This window comes from Zingiber officinale, chromosome 10B (assembly GCF_018446385.1).
Source record: "Zingiber officinale cultivar Zhangliang chromosome 10B, Zo_v1.1, whole genome shotgun sequence".
NCBI classification, from domain to species: Eukaryota; Viridiplantae; Streptophyta; class Magnoliopsida; order Zingiberales; family Zingiberaceae; genus Zingiber; species Zingiber officinale.
Window position 1 is genome coordinate 12,989,171 of NC_056005.1, and position 23,645 is coordinate 13,012,815.

The 23,645-nt window shown below is 36.7% G+C and overlaps 1 protein-coding gene across 1 annotated transcript; it reads left to right on the plus strand.

Moving 5' to 3' along the window:
• Positions 1 to 2,219: 2,219 nt before the first annotated feature.
• Positions 2,220 to 3,705, plus strand: LOC122028800 (NAC domain-containing protein 92-like). The gene is made up of 3 exons (XM_042587707.1): positions 2,220 to 2,537; positions 2,630 to 2,916; positions 2,997 to 3,705. The coding sequence occupies exons 1-3, from the start codon at positions 2,372 to 2,374 to the stop codon at positions 3,525 to 3,527; spliced, it is 984 nt and encodes a 327-aa protein (XP_042443641.1). The 5' UTR covers positions 2,220 to 2,371; the 3' UTR covers positions 3,528 to 3,705.
• Positions 3,706 to 23,645: the final 19,940 nt, after the last annotated feature.

Consider the following 23,645-nt stretch of genomic DNA (forward strand, 5'->3'; position numbering starts at 1 on the left):
CCTATCTCTCTGGTTCGGCCAGTTTTAATACTCTGAAATTTGATGTAAATCCAGGATTCTTGTCTCCTTCAGCACCTCAACATAAAAAAAATGATTTATAGATTTTTTGTTCAGTTCAATTAAGTTTGAAAGAAAGGAAAACATTTCAGTTTCAATCTGTTTTTTTTTTTTTTGGCTTTGTAACAATGATAGAGCACTTGATCTGATTTCAAACTAAATATGTTTACATATGCTAAAAATATATAGTAATTTTATTTATGATTTAAATAATTCAAATAAAATCGCACCCAAACGGATCTTTTCATTTTTGACTGACTCAATTTTCATCTGGAAGTTCCAATGAATCCAATCTGATCTGATTTCAGAGTTCAAATTGAATGTCCATGAAGCAATTCAAACACCATTAATGGTCATAAATTCAGAAAAAAAATCAGTTTAATCTTTAGTATCAGTTATAAATTGATTTGATTTTATATAATCTTTTTTCATATAATCTAAAAAAAAATTAATACAATCATCTATTATTACCATTAATGCTTCGCACCCATCTGTATCGTACAGCAGCCATCAACGTCATCAGCTGGCATTGTTATGCTTTTCATTTGCATGGAGTTGTCAATTACGCACGTCTGTGCTTGTCTCTCTCTTTTTTGTCAAACTAAAACCAACTTTTCTCTGACATTTTGATGTAATTTGGATCTGTGGTAGGTTGACGTCGCATTTCTCCGTGTACCTGGCAGTTGCTCAGCTCTCAGGAAAACATGCCCGTGTGTACTTAATATCCATAAAATTATGAACCAATCAAATATAATTAATACCAAAGTTGTTCCATGCGGACAATTGATATGAATACCTATCTATTCATTTATCATCGCCATCATTTCAATTAAAGTTAGATATATTCTTATATATCTACTCCTCCAAACTCAGAATCATTATTCTCAACTGATTAACAGTACCACTAGGACTCCATGTCTCCTAAACTCGATCTTGTCCTTTTAATCCGTGCACAGAGGAGTTAATTAAGCAAGAATCTTCTGACACGTAGGCCTCAACGGCCAGTTTTTTTTTTAATTTCTTAGTTAATTACTTGGATCACAACAATTAATCCATTTCTAGACAAAAACGCATGCGTGCATAACGCTTAATATTATCTAATTAATTGCTAATCTTCTTAATTTCTTCCTTATGGAAAAATCGACCTTATGTTTTGATCTTACTCGGAAAACAAAAAACAGAATCAAACTGGATAATTAATGACGCGCTTCGTGATTATTCTAGATGATTAGAAAATTACCATCCCAGTTGGGATCACATAGAATTTAATTAGAATTGAGCAGGGAGATTAATTAATGTAATTAATTGACACGTACGTACGTCAGACGCGTAGAGGAGGAGGAGAAGGAGGGGGGAGCGGTAGCTTCCGGCGGAAGCCAGCCGCGTCCACCGCTGCCGGTTTTCCCGGCGAGCCGACGACGACGGTGGTCCCCGCCGGAAAGCGTGGCTTTTCTGGAGATGCCGTGGCCGTTTTCCTCTTCTGGTAATTGCCTGCGAGGAAAGCGTGAACGAACGCCATCGGCTCGAACTTTAGCCGAGCCGATATCCGGCTCAGCTCCCCAATCATTATCCTTTAATATTAATTCGACACATGTCAATAACCAATCCCTTTTCGCAATTTGCCCCTCGAAATTTACGTAATTTAGGTTCGGGCTTAAAAATACGTTAGAGAATTCCGCGTTCGCGACAAGCGGATCGATCCACTGATTCACTTGGCCGTCTGGTTTTTAAGACGAAGAATGCTGACCAAGGCTTTAGGGATGTACTTTTTGCCACGTGTGGATCGCTGAACAAGGAATTGATAATATGGATTCAAAGTTGTCATAATTAGTTCAGCTACAAATGTGATTGAACAATCCAAATATCAATTCCCCTTCATGAACACCACTTTCATCGATCACAATATACATCCAACAGTTTGTGCCTTCACTGGATCAAAATATCAACGCCACGACCTGCAGCTTAACATATTTCTTGCGGCTTCGAACAAATAGTATATTCTATTCCTGATAAGAATCATAGCATTAACCAAGAATTCTGGCAATATTACAACAATGGCGAGGCTTCTCGCTGAAGTGACTTCAATGACACGGACCTTTGCCTTGGAGGAACTCCCTTCTTATCCTTCTATATAAGACCTATTCCACCTCTTCCCTATGTTCTTTTTTTCTTAACTCCACCTCGATCTCACAGCACCAATTTGTTTGTTTTTTATTTCCTCCAATTGCATCTCTCTCTCTCTCTCTCTCTCTCTATTCTTTGAATCTGTTTCTTCTTCTTCTAGCTCTTGCAATATTTTGAAGGTGCAATTGGCATGGAGGAGGAAGACTGCATGGAGTTGCCTCCGGGCTTCAGGTTTCACCCCACGGACGAGGAGATCATCAGCTACTACCTCACGCCCAAGGTCGTCGACCATACCTTCTCTGCGAGGGCCATGGGTGAGGTGGACCTCAACAAGTGTGAGCCATGGGATCTCCCAAGTAATTATTCAATTTTCCAGCTTATATCTCGTCTCGTTTGATTTTTCTTTATGTATGAATTATTTGGTGTGAGATTTGATAGTAATTTGCAGGCAAGGCGAGGATGGGGGAAAAGGAATGGTTCTTCTTCTGCCAGAGGGATAGGAAGTACCCTACTGGGATGAGGACCAACAGGGCCACAGAGGCTGGCTACTGGAAGGCCACGGGCAAGGACAAGGAGATCTACAGGGGCAGAGGTGTCCTTGTGGGCATGAAGAAGACGCTCGTGTTCTACAAAGGAAGGGCGCCCAGAGGCCAGAAGACTAACTGGGTCATGCATGAATTCAGACTCGAAGGCAAATCTCCATTCCCTAACAATTCCTCGAGATCTGCACCCAAGGTACTATTCCTTTTTTCCCTGCAGCTAGCCAATCATTTTTCTTGTCAAAATCCCAACTTTTGTCGATCGATCCATCCCAGGACGAGTGGGTCGTGTCTAGGGTCTTCCACAAGAACACAGGAGCAAAGAGAAGCCCGCCGCCAAGTACTCTTGGGCCGGAGCTGCAGGCTTCAGACGATTTCTTCTTCGACTCCTCCACCTTGCCTCCTCTCATGGATATGCCTTCCAGCTACCCGATCATGCCCATGGAGGAGCAGCCATTTCTGAGCTCAAATTCAACTCAACTCAACGCCGTGTTCCACCCTGCAGTACAGAATCCGAACTCTGCCTACAACCTGCTCGGCTACTCGCACCACCATGATTCCTCTCTGCTGACCACGATAGCCTCGCACAACAGCCTTGATGCATCCAACTCTTTGGTCATCAGGGGGCGTTGCAAGATGGAGCAGAGCTCCGTGTCCATGGGCTGCTGCCCCTCGCAGGACACCGGCCTGAGCACCGACCAAAACGCCGCCGAGATATCCTCGGCCTCGAGGAATTACACTGACTTCGTCGTCGATCCTTCTTCCTCTGGGGCAGCCATGGATTGGGATAACATATGGAAGTACTGATGAATATTGAGAGTTTGTCAATCGATCGATCATAAGCGCATGATTAGTATAGAATTGGCTTCGAGGCCTTTGGGTCTTGGAGTTCGTATACATGTATACTCTCGCTGTATATAAATTAAAAGTTTATTTTGTGTACTAATAATATATCTATTTATAAAAAGGAATTTAATATAATTAATTAAGGAGACGTGAGCAATCATGGATTAATATTTATAATGTACCAATTGTTCTGAGTGGATGGTTCCATTGCATAACAAACAATTTTGCACTCTCCAATTCATTTAATTGCATTTCTTTTTTGATTTTAAGTTGCAACCTAATTTGCCAAAGCTGAAAGAAAGAAAGATGGAAATTTCATACAAAATCTAATTTGTTTTCTTTCATTTTATCAATTCTAATTTATTAACATTTTTATAAATTCCATATAATACATGTTATCGAAGATATAAATTAACTCATTCTCTTAACTTAAATCATTTCATGTCTTTATATTTTATGAATCCCTATGATCTTTATTTCATTAATTATTAATTAATGTGGAAAAATTACATGATACATGTTAGTTCAAATGCATTAACTCATACTTTATGTTACACTTTTTGGATTCCAATAGTTGGTTTATTTTAATCTTTATTTCATTAAGTTTTTATGGATGTGGCAAAACCACATGATATATGTTATCGCATATGTCTTACCACATTCTCTTTAGTTAAAATGTTTTAACACCCTAATTTTATTGCCTTTGCTTACATTTATGAATTCTAGCACTTTATTCCTACCCTAATTTAATTAAGTTTTAACACATGTTATCGCAAACATGACTAGCTTTTGATAAGTGCTTTAATATATACTTTCATCCAAAATTTATTATGTTTGCATTGGCGTGGCAAAGCCACATGATCCTTGTGATCCGGCATGTCGTATTTGGTTTGCTTTAACTTAAATGCTTTATCTACACGAGAATTCTACGTTGCCATTGTTGTCGTAAGTGCTCACATGTATACTCACACTTCTATTGCAATATTAGCTCAATTTCCAAATTGATTTTGTCGTCCGCGTGTTTGTTTTTTTGAATGTCTTAGAAATGTTCGACTCGATTGTAAAAGTTTATGTGGTATTTAGGTGAAGCCTTCATGATAAACATGAACAAGTTGTTCACACATGACCAAAGACATTTGAATTTAATGAGTCATTTAGCTTTTCAAATTGAAAAGATTGAAGTCACTTGGATATAACTTGTGATCACAAGATTGATTTGAAGTACTCAAATTGAAGTGCATAAAAACTTGACATAAATAGAGTATAGTTGCATATACTTGCTCCGCATTCTCTATAATCAATTAAAACTAGTTAAAAAAAATGATCATTTAGTAATTAAGTAAACAACTCTAAATAGCACTAGCTAGGATAACTTTCTCCCTTCTTCCACCATGCTTCTCCTCCTCTTGCCCTTGGTTTCCTCTGCCTCAATTGTTGTTGATGCCCTCCTCCCTTTGCTCCTAGACTTTTTCAACCACAACAATCTTTGTCTTCACTATGCTTTATGTTCTTCTCCTCCTCTACCACTTGCTCTTCCTTTCCCACAAATAGCCAATCCTCCTTTTCAACTCTTTGTCCTCCTTTTAATTCTTGAAACTCATTGCCCATCTCTACTTCATGCTCACTTAGTCACTTTACTATTATCAATTACCACTAGTCCTATCCCATCAAAGCAATTAAATTTCATAATTGAATAGTTTTATATTAATGTTATGCTTAAATCTATGACACTCTTATTTATCTTCCATAAATATTGTGAATTATATGTTTTAATGACATTTGTGAATTAGTTCTGACATTGAAAAGTTGAGAAGAACTATTTATTGAAGATGAAAAATAATCACATACAAACTCAGAACACTCGAAAAATCAAGAAAAATATATCATTAATCAATAATTATGAGAACACGTCATATATATATTAACTACTAATCCAAACAAGAACTCTTGATAAATATCTTAAAGAATATCATTTATCGCTGATTTGTAGATTGTGAACATATAACATAACTAAAAGGTAAATAATTGGTTGCCCTCCCTAGGCCGCCTTCTTGTTACTCATTTTTACCAACTAGCTTAATCATCCCTCATTTGACTCAATCAAACATATTAGCTTAGCTTGTTTGACTAGCAGCTTGATTTTTTTGGTCAATTTGGTTTGTTTGATCTGACTTAATTATCCATTCATTCCAAATTGGATCACCCAATTTAGCTAACCCATCGAACACTAATGATCATCGAAATGAGACTTTGCATCACCCAATCAGCATGTCTATCAGCCTCAAATACCTAACCAATTAGCTATATCCATGGGACTTGACTGGCTTATCCTTTTAAGTGTTAGGGTCGGTTTGTGCTAGAGAAGGGGGGATGAATAGCTCATCGTGCGTTCATCGTTGGCTTGCTTTGTGATGATTTATAGCGGAATAAAACTAAAAGCACTCTGTAATGCTAATACAAAGGATTTACTTGGTATCCACCTCAAGAAGAGGTGACTAATCTAAGGATCTACACACGACATGCTCTTCACTATCAAAAACACTCCTTCTCGATAATTACCGGAGGTGGAGAAACCTCGTACAACACTCACACAACAAATACAACACACGCAAGAAGAAAAATATAAGAATTCAAATACAAACTCTCTTCTTGCTCACTTGTTACTTGTTAATGCCTCTTGAACCTTGGAAGTGTACCTCCAAGAGCTTTCAAGAACTGACGGTGAGTGTCGTGGAAGAACGCGTGAAGATCGGGGAGAAGGATTGCAGTGTTTGAACGCTTCACCGTCTTTATATCTGCACTTCTAGGGCTTTCAATTGATTGGAGCTCTTTCCAATCGATTGCCACGTCAGATTCTAGCAATCTCGACCGCCCAAAACCTGCATCCTGCGCAACGGTCAATCCCAATCGATTGGGGAGGCTTGAATCAATCGGCTGATCGATTCAGAGTGCATCTGTGCTCTCGCTGGAAACGCCTGAATCGATCGACCAATCGATTCAGTGTTTATCGTGACGTGCGCGATTTCCAGCGCCCCAATCGATCGGCCGATCGATTGGCGGTGCCCAATTGATCAGCTGATCGATTGGGGACTATTCTATTTGCACAATACAAGTGCCCAATCAATCGGCTGATCGATTGGGCTGCTGTTTATCGCAGCACTGTGCTCAATCGATCAGCTGATCTATTGGATTTGGTCCAATTTGATCACTTGATCAAATTGATCAACCCTAGCTCGCCCAAGTCAAGTCTAGGGTGCCCTAACCCAACATCCAGTCACTTGTGACCTGTTGGGACTCCTCATGCGTAGCATCCGGTCAACTTTGATCTGCTGGGACTTCTTCGTCAAGTGTCCGGTCTATCCTTTGACCCACTTGGACTTTTCTCCTCGTGCCAAGTGTCCGGTCAACCTTGACCTACTTAGACTTATTGTCTTATGCCAAGTGTTTGGTCCTCCATGATCCACTTGGACTTCCACCAGATGTCCGGTAAACCTTGACCCTTCTGGATTTTCTTGTGCCAAGTATCTGGTCAATCCTTTGACCTACTTGGGTTTCCCAACACTAGGTGACCGGTCAATCTTGACCCACCTAGATCTCCACGTGCTTGGCTTCACTCACCAAGTCTTTCCTTCTGCCTAGCTTCACTCACTAGGGCTTTCCATCTACCTGCCTTCACTCACCAGGACTTTCACCTAGCTTCACTCACTAGGGTTTTCACCTAGCTTTACTCACCAGGATTTTCCCACTGTCCGACTTCACTCACTGAGACTTTCCATTTGCCTAGCTTCACTCACTAGGTCTTTCACCTGGCTCCACTCACCAGGATTTTTCCACTGCCCGGCTTCACTCACCGGGACTTTCCATCTGCCTAGCTTCACTCACCAGGTCTTTAATCTGGCTTCACTCACCAGGATTTTCCAACTGTCTAACTTCACTCACTAGGTCTTTCATCTGGCTTCACTCATCAGGATTTGCCTTTGCTTAACTTCTAGTTAGGACTTTCCCAATCAAGTATCCGGTCAACCCTGTGACCTACTTGTCTCTTCTTCACATCAAACTGATCATCCCTTCACCAGAGGGGAATTGCTCCAATAATCTTCTCAATCGGATAATTGCACCTGCAATCTCTATGTATTGTCAAACATCGAAACCTAAATATCAAGACTCAAGCTTAAACCAACTCAAGCTTAGTCAACCTGGTCAACCTGACCCAGGGGATATTGCACCAAGATTAAGCTCCATCGGTACATCCAATTACTCTTATTTTAATATACACTTATATAACACACATAAATGTTGGTGCAGTCGACCTCTGATCAAAGTTGATCAAGATTGTTTTGGGTCTCAATGTTTGATGGTTTGATGAAAAAACTAAATAGGTCAAGGTTGATTAAATACTTAATAATTGAGAAGTCCAAGTGAATCACGGTATATTAGAACTGATGCTAGCTAGAGGGGGAGTGAATAGTTCTGATCACGTCAATTGAATGCACAACAGAAACTTGAATTAAATTCAACACCAACAAAATAAGAACACACGCTAACACATTTGGTTTTACTTGGTTCACCACCTCCCAAGAGGACAACGTCCAAGACCTGGTCCTAACAACTACCACCACTATCCTTCTCCTTCTATAACACCTTCCAGATGCGGAGAAGCATTTTACAACCTTTTCTTCCAAACAATATAAGCAATATAAAGATACAAATATAAATGAAGAGTAAAACAACTTTACAATGAACACTTTGATTTTGCTTGCTTTTTTATTCTTTTGGATTGCCTCTTGATTGTAGGAAATGTAGTAGCACTTTGTCTCCAATGTCTCAAGAATTGACACTGAAAATCTCCTTCAAACCCTTCTTTTATAGCCCTTAGGCCGGGGCTAATTTTCACCTATTAGTCGACTGATCTTACCCATCAATTGATTGATACACTGTTGATTTGAATGCTACTCTGACCTATCAGCTCAATGACTGCATCTATCTAAACATCAGTCGATTGATCATTATCATTAGTCAAACCCTGTAGCTGAGTTCTGAACATTCTGTTCACTCGAACAATGACATTAGTAACTGATACCCTCCATTAGTCGTCTATTACCATCATTTGAGTTTTTCAACTTTTGTGCATTGTTATAGTGCCCATCAGGCGACTATCACATAGCAACATGGCAGTAGAATATTGTTTGCGATTACTATAGTAGCACCACAATAATATTATAATAGTATTGTAGCAACCATATGTTTTGAGGTTTATTCGTCCATTAGTCGATCAATTGACTCGATCAATCAGTTAATACTTCTATTTCAACTTTATCAAAATTGAATTCTCGTCTTGTCTAATATCCAGTTGATCTCAATCTACCAAGACTTTCTTACCTATATTTGATTAATCTTGACTTGCTGAGACTTCTTGTTGCCTAGCATCTGGTCACCTTGACTTGCCAGGACTTCCACATTGCCTAGCATCCGATCAACCTAGATCTATTAGGACTTCATTGTTGTTTGACATCTAGTCAACTTTAACCTACTAGGACTTCACACCTTATGCCAACTCTCTGTTAAATTTTCTATTGTCAAGTGCCTGATCAACCGTAACCCACTTGAACTTTCCTCTGGACAACTACCTGTTAAACTTTTGATCACCAAGTGTTCAGTTAACCGTGATCCACTTGAACTTTCAGTCTCATGCCAACTCCATGTTGGACTTTGGACCGTCAAGTGTCTAATCGACTGTGATCCATTCAGACTTTTCATATCTTGTTAAGTATTTGGTCAATTTTGACCTACTTGACTTTTCGCTCAACCAACTTAACATATTGTTCCACTGTCAAGTATCTGGTCAACCTTGACCTACTCGACATCTCACTTGACCAACTAACATATTGATCCACTGTCAAGTATCTGGTCAAGCTTGACCTACTCGACATCTCACTTGACCAACTAACATATTCGTCAAACATTGAAATCCCAATTCGAGTGAATTCGAGCTTAGTCAACCTAGTCAACTTTGACCAGGGTTAGATTGCACTAACATAATTGACTGAACATTTGACAATTAGAAGTTCATCAAGGGAGTTTGAATGTTGGGCATGAGAAGGAAAGTCATGACAGATCATGAAAAGATTAGATGTACGACACGCAGTTGAAGTCCTAACAAGTCGTGGATGACTAGATGTTAGACATGAGATAAAAAGTCCAAACAAGTCAAGAAGGACAAGATGTATTGCAATGATGAAATTATGATAGGTCAAGGTTTATTAGATACTAGACAAGTGAAGTCCGAGCAGATTAAGGTTAATCGAATACTAGACAAATGAAGACTTGATAGATTGAGGCCAATCAGATATTAGCCAAGGTGAGGTATCAATAGATTGATTATGAGGTATCAATTGGATATTAAACCAGGCCTAAAATAGAGGTGTCAATAGACTGATATGGAAATAGCAATCGACTGATGAGTCTGAAACATTGAGTTCTAGGTTTGAGGGATTTACAATGTAATCAATCGACTATTAGATATAATTAGTTGACTTATACATCAGTTGAGTGAGGAATTCAACCGATGACATTGTTAGAGAACAAAAAGTCAATTGTGACACTTGATTACTGCTGTAATAATCGATTGTTAGGTATATAGCAGTCGACTATTGACTGAGATATTGAGTTATAAGGAGCAATTGAGTGATCAAAACTTGACAACGTTCGAATTCTGAAAGAGCAATTGACTGTTGGGAATAAAAGAGTCACACTAATAACTCTATTAAAGAGGATTTTGTGGAGGATTTTGAGTATCAGTTCTTAGAGACTTTGAAGGGGAAAGTATTGTTACATTCCAAACCTTCGTAAAGTAATCCAAAGTAACCAAACAACAAGCAAAGCAAAAGTCACTTGTGTAAATTATTATTTACATTGTATTTTATTTTTCTCTCTATCTTTGTATTTTACTTATTTGTTTGTACAAACAAATATTGTAAGAGGTTTCTGTTGGTGGAATCGACCCCTGGTTAAGGTTGATAAAGTTGATCAAGTTTGAGTAGACTCGAATTGTAATTTTGATATTTTGATCAATATGTTAGTTGGTTGGGTGAGATGTCAAGTAGATCAAGGTTGATTAGATATTTGACAGCTGATTAATATGTTAAGTTGATTGAGCAAAAAGTCAACTATGTCAAAGGTTGACCGAATATTTGACAAAATATTAAAAGTTTAAGTGGGTCACGATCAATCGAACACTTTGCGGTTGGAAGTCCAATATGAAGTTAATACGAGACGGGAAGTCCAAATGGATCACGATTGACCGGACATTTGGTGATCAGAAGTCCAACAAGTAATTGGTAAGAGAAAACTCCAAATGGATTATGATTGACTAGACATTTGGTAATTAGAAGTCCAATATGGAGTTGACATGAGACATGAAGTCTCGGCAGGTCAAGATTGTTCAGATGTTAAGTAATGATGAAGTCCCGAAAGGTCAAGGTTGATTGGATACTAGGCAACGAGGAAGTTCCGGTAGGTCGAGATTAACTAGCTGCTAGGCAATAGGAAGTCTCGACAGGTTAAGTTGATCGAATGTCAGACAAAGGAAGTCCTGGTAAGTTGAGGTCAATAGGGTACCAGACAAGATGAAAATTTGATTTTGATAAGGTTGAAACTAGAGTATTAGACGATTGGTAGGGTACAGAGGCGTAGCTAGGATTTTGAAATAGGGGGGGGGGGCTGGAAAATTAAATCTTAAACTAGAAGTCACTATATCATTTTCAACATAATATAAAAATTTAAGTGCAAAACACGCATTTCTCCATAAAATTATCAAATCTAGATAAATGTTTGCCAAAAGTTCAAGCGTCAATAATAATATAAAAAGCATAAACAAAAAAGTACAATTTTTGCCAAAAGAGATGTAGCTTCAATAAAATACTACTAGAACAAATTAAAGTTTCAAATCTTACAAACACAAATTGTAAAAAAGCAATATAAATTTTAATAACAAATTCACAACCAAAATATGGAATATTAATTATCAAATACCATAGTTAATAATAAAAATCAGTAAATGAGTGCATTCAAAGAATTAACTCATCGAATGACTCCAATAAATTAGTGTAGGGTTGTAGGCTGCAAAGATGAGTGAGACGATAAGATGAATCAACTCACGGTCAAGGCAGAGAGCACCAACAAATAACAGCGCAACAGCCGCACGGTGGAGTTTCAAAAGAGGAGGTGTGTCGGCGTATCGCCTTTGCTGCTTTGCAGATCCTCTTGCTGTTCGGCAGGAGCAAGCGCTGTTGCAGAGGCAAAGCTCGATGATGAAGGAGGAGGAGGAGGAGGAGGAGGAGGAGGAGGAGGGAGGGAGGGAGGGAGGAGGAAAATAAGAAGAAAATTAGTGAACGATTGAATTTTTTTTTATCTCTTTGGCTCTTTCTGCTCTTCTCGGCTTCTCGCTTTTTGTCGTCCTTTCTTTTTTCGTTCTCTTGATTTGCTTTGGGAGAAAAGAATGACAATAGGGTTTTAGTAGTGCTGATTTATTTTCAGAGAAGGGAATAATACTAATATATACCTATATTATATATAATAATATAAAGCAACCTATGGGTCTTGGCTGGGCTTGAGCCCAGCCAATCCCCTACTTAAAATACGCCCCTGGTAGGGTATATCGATCGACTAATAAACACAAAACCCCCAAAATCTCAAAAAATATGATTGTTACAGTGTTGCTATAGTACTATTGCAGTTACCATAAGCATTGTTTTGCTATAGTAAATTGCTACATTGTTACTATAGCATTGCTACAGTAATAATATATCGACTGATGTATTCGATCAATAAACTAATAGCTTCATAAATCTATCAGAAGGTTTAGAATTCGACTATTTGATTTGATTGATGACATCAATCGACTGAGCATAGATGTCAGTCAACTGATGATTTTATAAATCAACCAGAAACAAATTTATTTGACCATTTGACTCGACCGATCATTTTAATCACTTGATGTTGATATCAATTGATTGATGTCCGTTAAGAGTTGAACATAAGCATGCTAATTCAACTACAAGATTTGACTTATTGTTATCAGTTGATCGATTGTTCGGATGAATCAGTTGACTGATGTTTGAATTATCGAGAAAATCAAACATATTTTATAGAAAGTTTAGAGGTTGTTCAACGTCAAGAACAATATCGAAGACCATATTAATCACTCATGGGTAAAATCAATCAACTGATAGACAGCTTTAGAAATCGATCAGAAATTTTAGAATTCCATTGTTTGACTTGATTAATGACATCAATTGACTGATGATAAATATCACTCGACTGATGACTTTAGAAATCAACTAGAAGCAAGTTGATTTGACCGTTCAACTCGACTAATGATTTCAATTGCCTAATAATTGATATCAATCAATTAATATCGATTAGGAGTTGAACATAAGCATGTTAATTCAACTACGAAATTTGACTGATTGTTATCAGTTGATCGATTGCTCGGATGAATCAGTCAACTGATGTTCGAATTATCCATAAAATCAAATATATATATATATATATATATATATATATATATATATATATATATATATATATATATATATATATATATATATATAAAAGGTTTGTTCAATGTCATAAATAATGTCGAAAACTATATTAATCACTGATGGATATATAAGATGAATCAATTGACTGATAGATAAAAATTAATTCCAATTTAAAAACTTTAAAAGAGGGAACGACGAATACGATTGAAGTGAATCGTTATATACCCCTAACAACTACATATAATATATATATATATATATATATATATAGTTAAATAAAGTAGTACTATATTATTTAAAAATGCAATATATAATAGTTATTTCTAAAGTAGAATAAGAATAATTATTCTTTATAAATTAAAAATTACAATTCGAAATTAATATTCTAAGAATATCTTTCAACTAGATATATAAATATTTATTTATACATTCATAACAGTAAAATAGTTATTTCTACGATCTAACTACAAATAGAAAACTAAATCTCGAAAGATGGCCAATAGATCCTTCCACTAATCAGGGTAACGTAAGAAGGAAAAAAAAAAAAGACTTTTCATTTATCCGTTAATATAGATAAACAGATAAAACAACTAAATTCATTATATCATCCACCTATTTCTCAATTTGGTCTATACTTATCCTTTTTTTAATTTTCCCAAGTAAACAGGCTCCAAAGGTGCTTAAGTTTCCATTAATCAGTCATTCACTTGAATTACTTCTTTAAACCTCTCTTTCTGCAAATATATACTTCGGTTCATTGCTTGGATGCAGCTTTCATGCGCGCATTAAATGCTGGACAATAAACACACTTTTTATCTATTTATTTTCGTTCTTATTCTTCTACCCTAATTCCTCGTACATAAAGTATTCTTCACCAAAGAACGTGGGATATTGGATCCTTATCTTGTCCTGTATTCCGGGTATTTTGGCATGCGCAATAAACATTAATTATTTTGGAAAAAAAGAATGGTATTTTTTATATTGTTATTAGTAAACATCCACAGTACTTCTCCGTGCTAAGGAATGTAGGAAACCAACCGCTTTCTTCGAAGCAACAACTACTACGTGTTGCAACTTGAACAGAATGATAATTTCTCGAGCCATTATTGTTGCGTCAATGTGCACTCATCCTTGCCTCAATCACCTGTTCGGATTTGGATATTATTGACACTGTCTTATATGATAATCTAAGATTAATTGCGTCCGGATAGGTAGGTTATTATGCTAAAAGTCACTCAATGATTTTTGTTAATTAAATAGTGGAAAACGTTACCTTGTGATGTTTACTAAGAAAAAACAAATTATCATGAATCAATGTGAGCTTTCTTATTCTTTTATTATATTTGTTTTTGTCTAATTCCACATATATAATTAAATTTTAAATAAAGTATCTAAATATATCTTTTTTTACAGTAATTATAATACTTATAATTTTTAAATTAAACATCAAATTCCTACAATATGCTAGATTTACTTTCTTTTGTACTTCTACTTCTACTTCTGCTATAATATAAAATCATTTGAAAATAATAACTACTAATTATATAACATGTGAGATTGTAATTAGAAAGTTAATCCCAATAAATACACCTCTACATCCTAAACTTTTGTGATTTACCTTGTCTCTCTTGCATCTTTTCTCTATGTTTGATAATCTTCGCTCTCATCTAATTTTCAAGTATTCTTTACTTGTTGTTGTGTCATACACAATTAGACCCCTTGTTTGCTAGTGCCCTCTCATTACTTTCGTTGTTACCTAGTCTTGGCCTTGAGTTTGTGTCAACCTCTTCTCCCAATTCCCTCTCTCTGTTTGGTGACTTCATTTCCATTATTCCCACCCCCCTCCCCACACACACCAAGTCCCTTTATATATATATATATATATATATATATATATATATATATGAACAAGACTTTAGTCTCACACTAGGAGTTTAAGGTATATTAGTTGGTTTATATTATTTTACAAGTATTGTAGTGGTAAACAAATGCATAAAGAGAGACTCTCTCTCACGTATGACTGCAAGGGGAAAGGAGGGGGGGGGGGGGGGGGGGGCAAATCCAAGACCCGGATTGCACTAAACCAAGTTGACTTGTACGTAAGCACGACTTGCGCATGTCGAATGACTGATTGGTTGACAAAAAATTTACCCAAGCGAATGAACAAACGTTTTGTCACTTGAATATTTTTGCTTATTACTCAAATATAATAGATGCATTAATCAATGATTAATGAAGAATCTGTAACCTCCAGACATTTGAGTCGGGCGAATTAATGAGCAATAAATGACTTTAATTCAGCCATTGAATACTACAAGGGTTTAAGATCCTATATAAGGAGGTTGTGACCAAGAGCAAAAGAGAGCTAATAGTAAAGATTTTCCTCCAACTTCGTTCCCCCAAATCTTCTCGCCATCATGCATTTTCCTTCGGTGGTCTGCTCGTGATAGCAATTGGATGCTTTCTCAGTTCACCATGAACATCCAGTGTTTAGTTATGTACGTGGTTCTATTGTTGTATCATGGGAAACATACACCCATCATAATCTTAAAGCGCCGCTAGAGGAGGACGAATCTGTTTGAAAGCAAGTCTCAACATCTTCTTTTTCTGCAACTTGGACTCTACAATCAGGAGTCTGCACTTAGAGTCGAGAGTCTACACTCGGGAGTCAGGAGTCACGAGTCTACACTTAGACTCAAGAGTCTAGAGTCTGCACTTGAGAGTCGGGAATCTACACTCAGGAGTCAGGAGTTTGCAACTCCGACTCTGCAGTCGGGAGTTTACACTCCAGAGTTGGGAGTCTGCATTCAGACTCTGTATTCAGGAGTCTGCACTCTGACATACAAGGTAACCCAGTTTTTCGACCAACTCAGTCATCCCAAGTAGCTCTTCCTTCCCTACTGGGCAGCCTGAGATTATCAGCTAAAGTCAACTTAATAGATAAGTCTGATTTGATTTGTAATTTCAATTTAGATGGTTTCCCCTCTCTCTCCGATAAGATTGTCCAACAATCTTAAAACAGATTCGTTTATGTTGAGATGATCACAAAAAGTGTTGAGGTGCAACATACTCATTACATGAAGACCTCCTCTACTTCGATTGGAAATATTCCAATCAACCATAGAAAAGGCCAAAAATGTTTACTAGGTTGAACTTCAAGAAGTGGAAGTAGAAGATGCTTTTCTATTTGACTATGTTCACTCTATCTCGATACTTGACTAAGGACCCTCCTAAACATGCTGAGAAAGTTGATATTCAGACCATCAGTACAGTGGAGGCATAGACTCATTCCGAGTTCCTTTACCGAAATTATATCCTCAACTGCCTTGTCGACTTGCTGTATGTTGTGTATAATATAAAGAGAACGAACAGATAGCCGTGGGAGTCCCTAGACAAGAAGTACAAGACGAAGGATGTGGGGGCCAAGAAATTCATTGTGGGCCAATTCCTGGACTACAAGATGGTTGATTCTAAGACGGCGATCATCCAAGTCTAGGAGCTTCAGGTGATCTTGCATGAGATCCACTTGGAAGGTATGGTTCTGAGTGAAATCTTTCAGGTGGATGCTATCATTGAGAAGCTGCCTTCCGGCTAGAAGGACTTCAAGAATACCTGAACTATAAGCTGAAGCAGACAACAAGAGTTCGAGAGAGTTGTTCTCTTAGGCTACTGTAAAAGCCAACATGATTGAGCACGGTCAAAACTCAAAACGGAAGAAACCCAAGTCTTCCAAGATGAGACCCAGAGGAGGCATAAGCAAGGAAAAATTCTCTGGGAAGTACTTCAAATGTGACCGAGTCGGTCATAAATCTTCAAATTGTAGAAAGACGAAGAAGAAGCAAGAGGCCAACTTGAACGAGGGACCATAAATGAATGATCTTTGTGCCATGATATCTAAACTGAACCTGGTGGGGTTCAAACTCGCGGTAATGGTGGATCGATATCGGTGCCACCAGACATATCTGCTGCAACAAGGAGCTACTCCACAACTTTGAAGAAATTAAAGATAGAGAAAAATTGTTCATGAAAAACTCAAAAACCTCAAACATCATGGCCTAAGGAAAAGTGGTACTGAAGCTGACCTCGAGCAAGGAGTTGACTCTCAATAATGTGTTGTATGTTTCGGAGATTTGAAACAAATTTAGTGTCTGAATCACTTCTGAGCAAGCATGACTTCCGTATTATTTTTGAATTAAATAGAGTTGTTTGGTCCAAAAATGTAATATTTTTAGGAAAGGGTTATGTAACCGAAGGGATATTCAAGCTCAGTGTAATGACTATTACGCCCAAGGTTAATAAAATTGCAAACTCTTTTGTTATATGCTCGAGTATTCATGTTTATGGTATGGAAGATTATGACATATTAATTATGATGTGTTGCGTAGATTAATTAATATGAAAAGCATTCCAACATTCCACTTTGACCTGAAACACAAGTGTGAAATTTGTGTTGAAGTGAAAATGATAAGGACATCCTTTTAACATGTTGAAAGAAGCTGCGAACCACTCAGCTTAATTCAAACCGATATGTGCAACCTAAAAGATACACTGATACGTGGTGGAAATGAGCACTTCATCACTTTTATAGATGATAACACAAAATACTATTATGTGTATTGATGTCTCCTTTTTTCACTCACTCGAGCTTCTCCTCAGTAAGTCCTCCCTCCTCGCATTGCATTGTGGATCTAAGATGATAACATAGATTGGAGTCGGGCCGACTCCTCTGGCACAACCCTTTCAATGCTCAAGTTAGTAATTCACCGAGAAAGAAGGAAAGTGAAGGAAAGAAGAAGAAGAAGAACTCAAAAAAGAAAAAGTTTCCTCCACTAGTTAGAAGAAAAAGACCATCATACCTAGGAGTTACCGTCCGAGATGTTTATATAGCTGTTAGAAAGGAATCTCCATGTCATCCATCTTTGCACCTTTCCACTTCTTCCCGTCTAGGTCAGCGAGAACTCAACTTTTGATGGTTCATTACCATGCACCCAATCCTTGACCGCCACGTAAGGTGAAAGGGGTTCCAAAGAGACTATCTCTGACAACCACTATTTATCCACCATTCATTACTTGCCATGTATTATGAAGAAGGAATCAAGGGGACCACCTTTGATATCTCTTAATTCAATTATCACCATGTATTAAAGATCAAAAGCTTGATGATGAAGTACTTACTTAATAATGTTGCTCTGCGGATCCTTGTGCACTCTTAGTATCATTACTCAACCAATCACATAAGATTGTTTCGCGGAACGCAATGTTATTGCTTGGTGCGTCATCTAAGATTGCTCTGCTGAATGCAGAATTATTGCCCGACACATCCTCTAAGATTACCCTATAGAATGCAGAGTTATTGATTAGTGCATCCTCTAAGATTGTTCTGTGGAACATAGAGTTATTGCTCAGCGCATCCTCTAAGATTGTTTTGCGGAATGCAGAGTTATTGCTCGACGTATCCTTTAAGATTACTCTATAGAATGTAGAGTTATTGCTTAGTGCATCCTCTAAGATTACTTTGCGGAATGCAGAGTTATTACTCATCGCATCCTCTAAGATTGTTCTATGGAATGCAGAGTTATTTTTCGGTGCATCCTCTAAGATTACTCTACGAAATGCAGAGTTATTGCTAGGCCATCCTTTGTAAGATTGCTCTACAAGCTTTGAGGATATTGCCCAGCAGACTCTGAGATTATGAAATGCTAAGTAATATTGCTTGGCAAGCTTTGAGGATATTGCCCTGCAAGCTCTGAGGCTACTTTATGGAATGCTAAGTAATATTGCTGGGCCAAACTTTGAGGATATTGCCCAGCAAGCTCTAAAATTACTTTGCAGAATACTAAGTAATATTGTCCGACCAGCTTTGAGGATATTGCCCGACCATATTGATCCCACTTCTAAAGGAGGGAATTTTAACTATATCGCTTGGAAAAATCTGCTATATTTTCAAGATAAATATGGTTACAATTAGATGTCTCTCCTTTAAGTCAGACTGAAGAACAAAATCAAATAAAGTCTAATTAAGTATATGAGAAAAGAAAAACTCGGTTACCATCAGATATCTCTCCTTAAAGTCACACTAAAGAGCAAAGTCGAATGAAGTTTGATTAATTATTTCATGGAAGATGTTTCTGCTCGTAGTATAAGTAATTTGAGTCATTCCATAATCTAAGAGATTCCTATGTTGCCTAACTAAACCAAACCAAACCAAACCAACGAGGTTATGTTCTTTATAAATAAAAAATGAATATTAATAGGCCGATATGCTTCACAGAATATGGAATAAATATCACCCAAATATTGAAGAATGTAAAGATGCAAAACCAAGAAAAACCCATGTGATGAAAATAGAACCAAGATACAACTTTTGGGATCTAAATATAGTATATTTAGCACATTGGCTGCTGTTAGCGGTTCAGAAGCACTAGTTACTTGACATTTAAGTCATTATAATGTTGCTTGGAAGTGGTGAGATTGATGCTTAAAGATAGTGAAAATATATTTAGCGCATCAACCTTTATTAGTGATTCAAAAGTACTAGTTACCTGACACTTAAGTTGCTCTAATGCTGCTCAAAAGTAGTAAGATTGATGCCTAGAGATAGTAAAAATATATTTGGCACATTGGTTATTATTAGCAGCTTGGAAGCACTAGTTACTTGGCACTTAGGCCATTATAATGCCGTGTGGAAGCAATGAATGATATTAATTTATGGACAACAAATATAAGTGACAAACAAATATAAGTTGAAGATCAATATAAGTGAAAAGTAAATATAAGTGAAAACAAATATAAGTTAAAATAAGCATGACAGAATAAGTAACTTAGATGATTTGATTTTGCAGGTATGCTTTGAATGAGGCATTATCTTGGTCAAAGCGATTCTTTACTCATGTTTCAATTACCACTGTTCAAATATTCTGTCAGCTCTGTGCCAACCTACCCTGAGACCTTCTCCTTAACCATTATTGTATCTTTTGAATTTGCCCTATCTACTATTAGTTTCATGTGACTCTTTGTTTCTATAATTAATACCGTTTGCACTGCCTCGATAGGCTATAAAGCCCTTTTATTTTCTTCCATTCTTCTTATTCCTTAGTGCTCTTCTTCTATCTGAGTTATATATCTTGAGAATATACATGGCTGATCGTCATTCTCCTTCCCCTTCAGAGGCTCCTCTTGTAACGATCCAATTTTCCTCATTAGGAGTTCTAAAAGTTCTTAAAAATATTTAAAAATATTTTAGAAATATTCTAGAGATTTTTAGAAATTTTTAGAGTATTTTTATGTAATTTTTGGAGGTCGTTTGGTATTTTTACTAAACGAAGGAAGTTTCGACAAAAAAATGTCCAAGCCGAGAATTGAACCCACGACCTTTGGCTCGGTCAAAACCCGACTGACTAGGTGGGCAAACGGATTTTTCTATTTAGAAAAGGTAGCGAATTTATTTAAGATAGTTAACAGAATATTGGATTATAAAAGGGATAAGTTGATCTTGGATATGTCTTTTTAGAAAAGGTAGCAAATTTATTTAAGATAGTTAACAGAATATTATAAAAGGGATAAGTTGATGTTGGATTTGTCTGTTTAGAAAAGGTAGCGAATTTATTTAAGATAGTTAGCAGAATATTGGATTATAAAAGGGATAAGTTGATGTTGGATTTGTCTGTTTAGAAAAGGTAGCGAATTTATTTAAGGAGTTAACAGAAATATTAAGTTATAAAAAGGGATAAGTTGATGCTCTGTTTTCCCGTGACTTAAACCATTCTCTCCTCTTCTGCATACGATGGCGGAGCTCGGGCAGAAAATGAAAGGGAGTTAGGGCATCATCTCCGGCGGTCGGCCAAGGTCCTAGAAGCCCTTTTTGTTCGGTTGTGAGTCCAAGAATCAAGGTAAGTGCTTCTCACATGCAGTAGGAGTAGTTTCGGACCTTTGTTCTTCTTGAATTTGAAGCATAAGAAGCGTTTATAGTGCAGATTTTTAATTAAGCCTATAGTGCAGATTTTAATTAAGCTTATAATGTAGATTTTTATGTAGAGCTTATATTGCAGATTTTAATTAAGCGCTTATAGTGCAGATTTTTAATTAAGCCTATAGTGCAGATTTTAATTAAGCTTATAATGCAGATTTTTATGTAGAGCTTATATTGCAGATTTTAATTAAGCACTTATAGTGCAGATTTTTAATTAAGCCTATAGTGCAGATTTTAATTAAGCTTATAATGCAGATTTTTATGTAGAGCTTATATTGTAGATTTTAATTAAGCGCTTATAGTGCAGATTTTAATTAAGCTTATAATGCAGATTTTTATGTAGAACTTATATCGCAGATTTTAATTAAGCGCTTATAGTGCAGATTTTTAATTAAGTCTATAGTACAGATTTTAATTAAGCTTATAGTGCAGATTTTTATGTAGGCATATAGTGCAGATTTTAATTAAGCTTATAGTGCAGATTTTATGTTTGCATAGTATGCAGAAATAGTGTAGCATAGAATGCAGAATCTTGATTAGAATAGTATGCAGAATTTTGATTAGCATAATATGCAGATTTTTGTTTATGCATTTCAAAGTTAGAATTTGTTTAAACATTTCAGTTTTTAAAGAAGCATTCTTTTATTAGAGGTATTAACAAGTATAAGAAAGATAAAGAAAAGAAAGAAAAAGGCCAATGCCTTAAGTAGATCCCAAAGTCAAGACTTTAGGGATTTTGACACACAAGGTGCTCGTTAAAATGCCGAGGCATTATATATTAGAAGTATTAAAAGATAACAAGTATTTTACTTTTATCAGTATCACTGTACTGGACTCTCAGTTGTCCTTGGGTTGGTCTCCCATAGTCGTCCTTAGGTTTAGATAACCTAGTATACAGGACTCTCAGTTGTCATTGGGCTGGACTCCCATAGTCGTCCCTAGGTTTAGATAACCTAGTAAACCCTACTAGATTCGGGACCAGCTATCTCGGGTCTAGTTAGGGATGCGCGCATAGCAAGTATAGTTGTCGAGCCTAAGAAGAAAGTTGATTATTATTTTGAAGTATTAAAGTATAAGTTTTCAAACAAAAGAAATAAGCTTCACATAAGTTTAAAATTCAGCAAGTTTAGCTTTCTTATATACTGACATGTTGTTTAGATTTGCTTACATGTTTAGTATTTCAGTATGCTATGTTTCGTTTGCTATTAGATGAGCATTCAGTTTCTAGATTTCTTTCAGCTTACATGCATACTCAAGTTTTGTGAGTTAGATAGCGCTTACTAAGTAATTTTGCTTATAGATGCATTTCCTCTTACTGCAGATAAAGGAAAGGAAAAACTATAGTAAAGGAAGGCGACAAGGAGGTGCGAATGGATGTGTGATGCTTGGACTATAGAAGCCTTGGGATTTAGCATAAGAATTTATTAACAAAGAGTTGAGTAGAATGTATTAGATGAGTCATTTAGTCTTCCGCTGCTAGTTAATTGTATGTTTTGAGTTCTCCGAGAGTTTTAGGAATTTCTATCAACATGTGAACAAGGATAGTTAAGTAAAGTTAGTAGTCCAGTAGCCCTCCGCCCTCGCAGACCAGTAGTGAGGAGGGTGTGGTGTTACACCTCTTCCTTCAGACATGGTAATATTGTCTTACGTTATTCTGTATATATTATTTCCGATCTGTATCTTTGTGTTCAGGCGACTAAAATACCCTTATCCCATCCATCAATGGCTACTTGCTGACAAATCTGTGCTAATATGGAAGCGATTACCAGTAGCTTGGTACAACTTTATTTAAAGAACAATGAGTATTTCACCCATCTAGTTGAAAAGTACACTCAGACTTTACATGACTTGATGGAATTGTGGTTAAATGAGGGTGCATCCATATTGAAAGTGCGTAGACTCCAAGACTAAGTGAAAATGTTTAAGGAACAACTGAAGGAGCTTAACCCTCCACCTGCAGCCTCTTAAGTATCTTCGCCCCATGGAAGATCAATATTATTATTTTCTATCTTGTAGAGTCAAATGAATTGACCATTTATTTCTGTACCGAATTATTTATTTTTTTTGAAGGACTATTGCTTCTATTATCATTTCTCGTTTAATCTTGAAAATTTTGTATACTGTCTAATTGTATATTTGTGACAATATTCATGATACTCGAGGTATCGAGAGTCATAGGTATGTCTTTAATGCCCTCTGTTAATATGGGTTTTTAATATAGACATTTTCTCGCTTTCCTAGTAGTTCAATTTTGAATATTAAAAAATTTGAATCCTTAGGTATTCCCGTTGATGTTATAAACCTTGTGTCTATAAATATTTCATACACCTTTTTCCTATTCTTGTTTGGCTCCATTTGTGAGAAGCTCCACTCCTCTTTATTTCCTTTTGCTTCCCTCACATTCTTGTGTTATCATAAGTTGAAGCAAGTAAAATCACCTTCCTCTTTCTCTATCAATAGTTAACTTGTTCGTCTTCCCAACCGGAGGCTCCACTTATCGCAAGGAATTAAAACTCAATAAAAGGTTCCTCTCCAACATAAGTTGCTCGAGAGAAGATTAATGAGGAT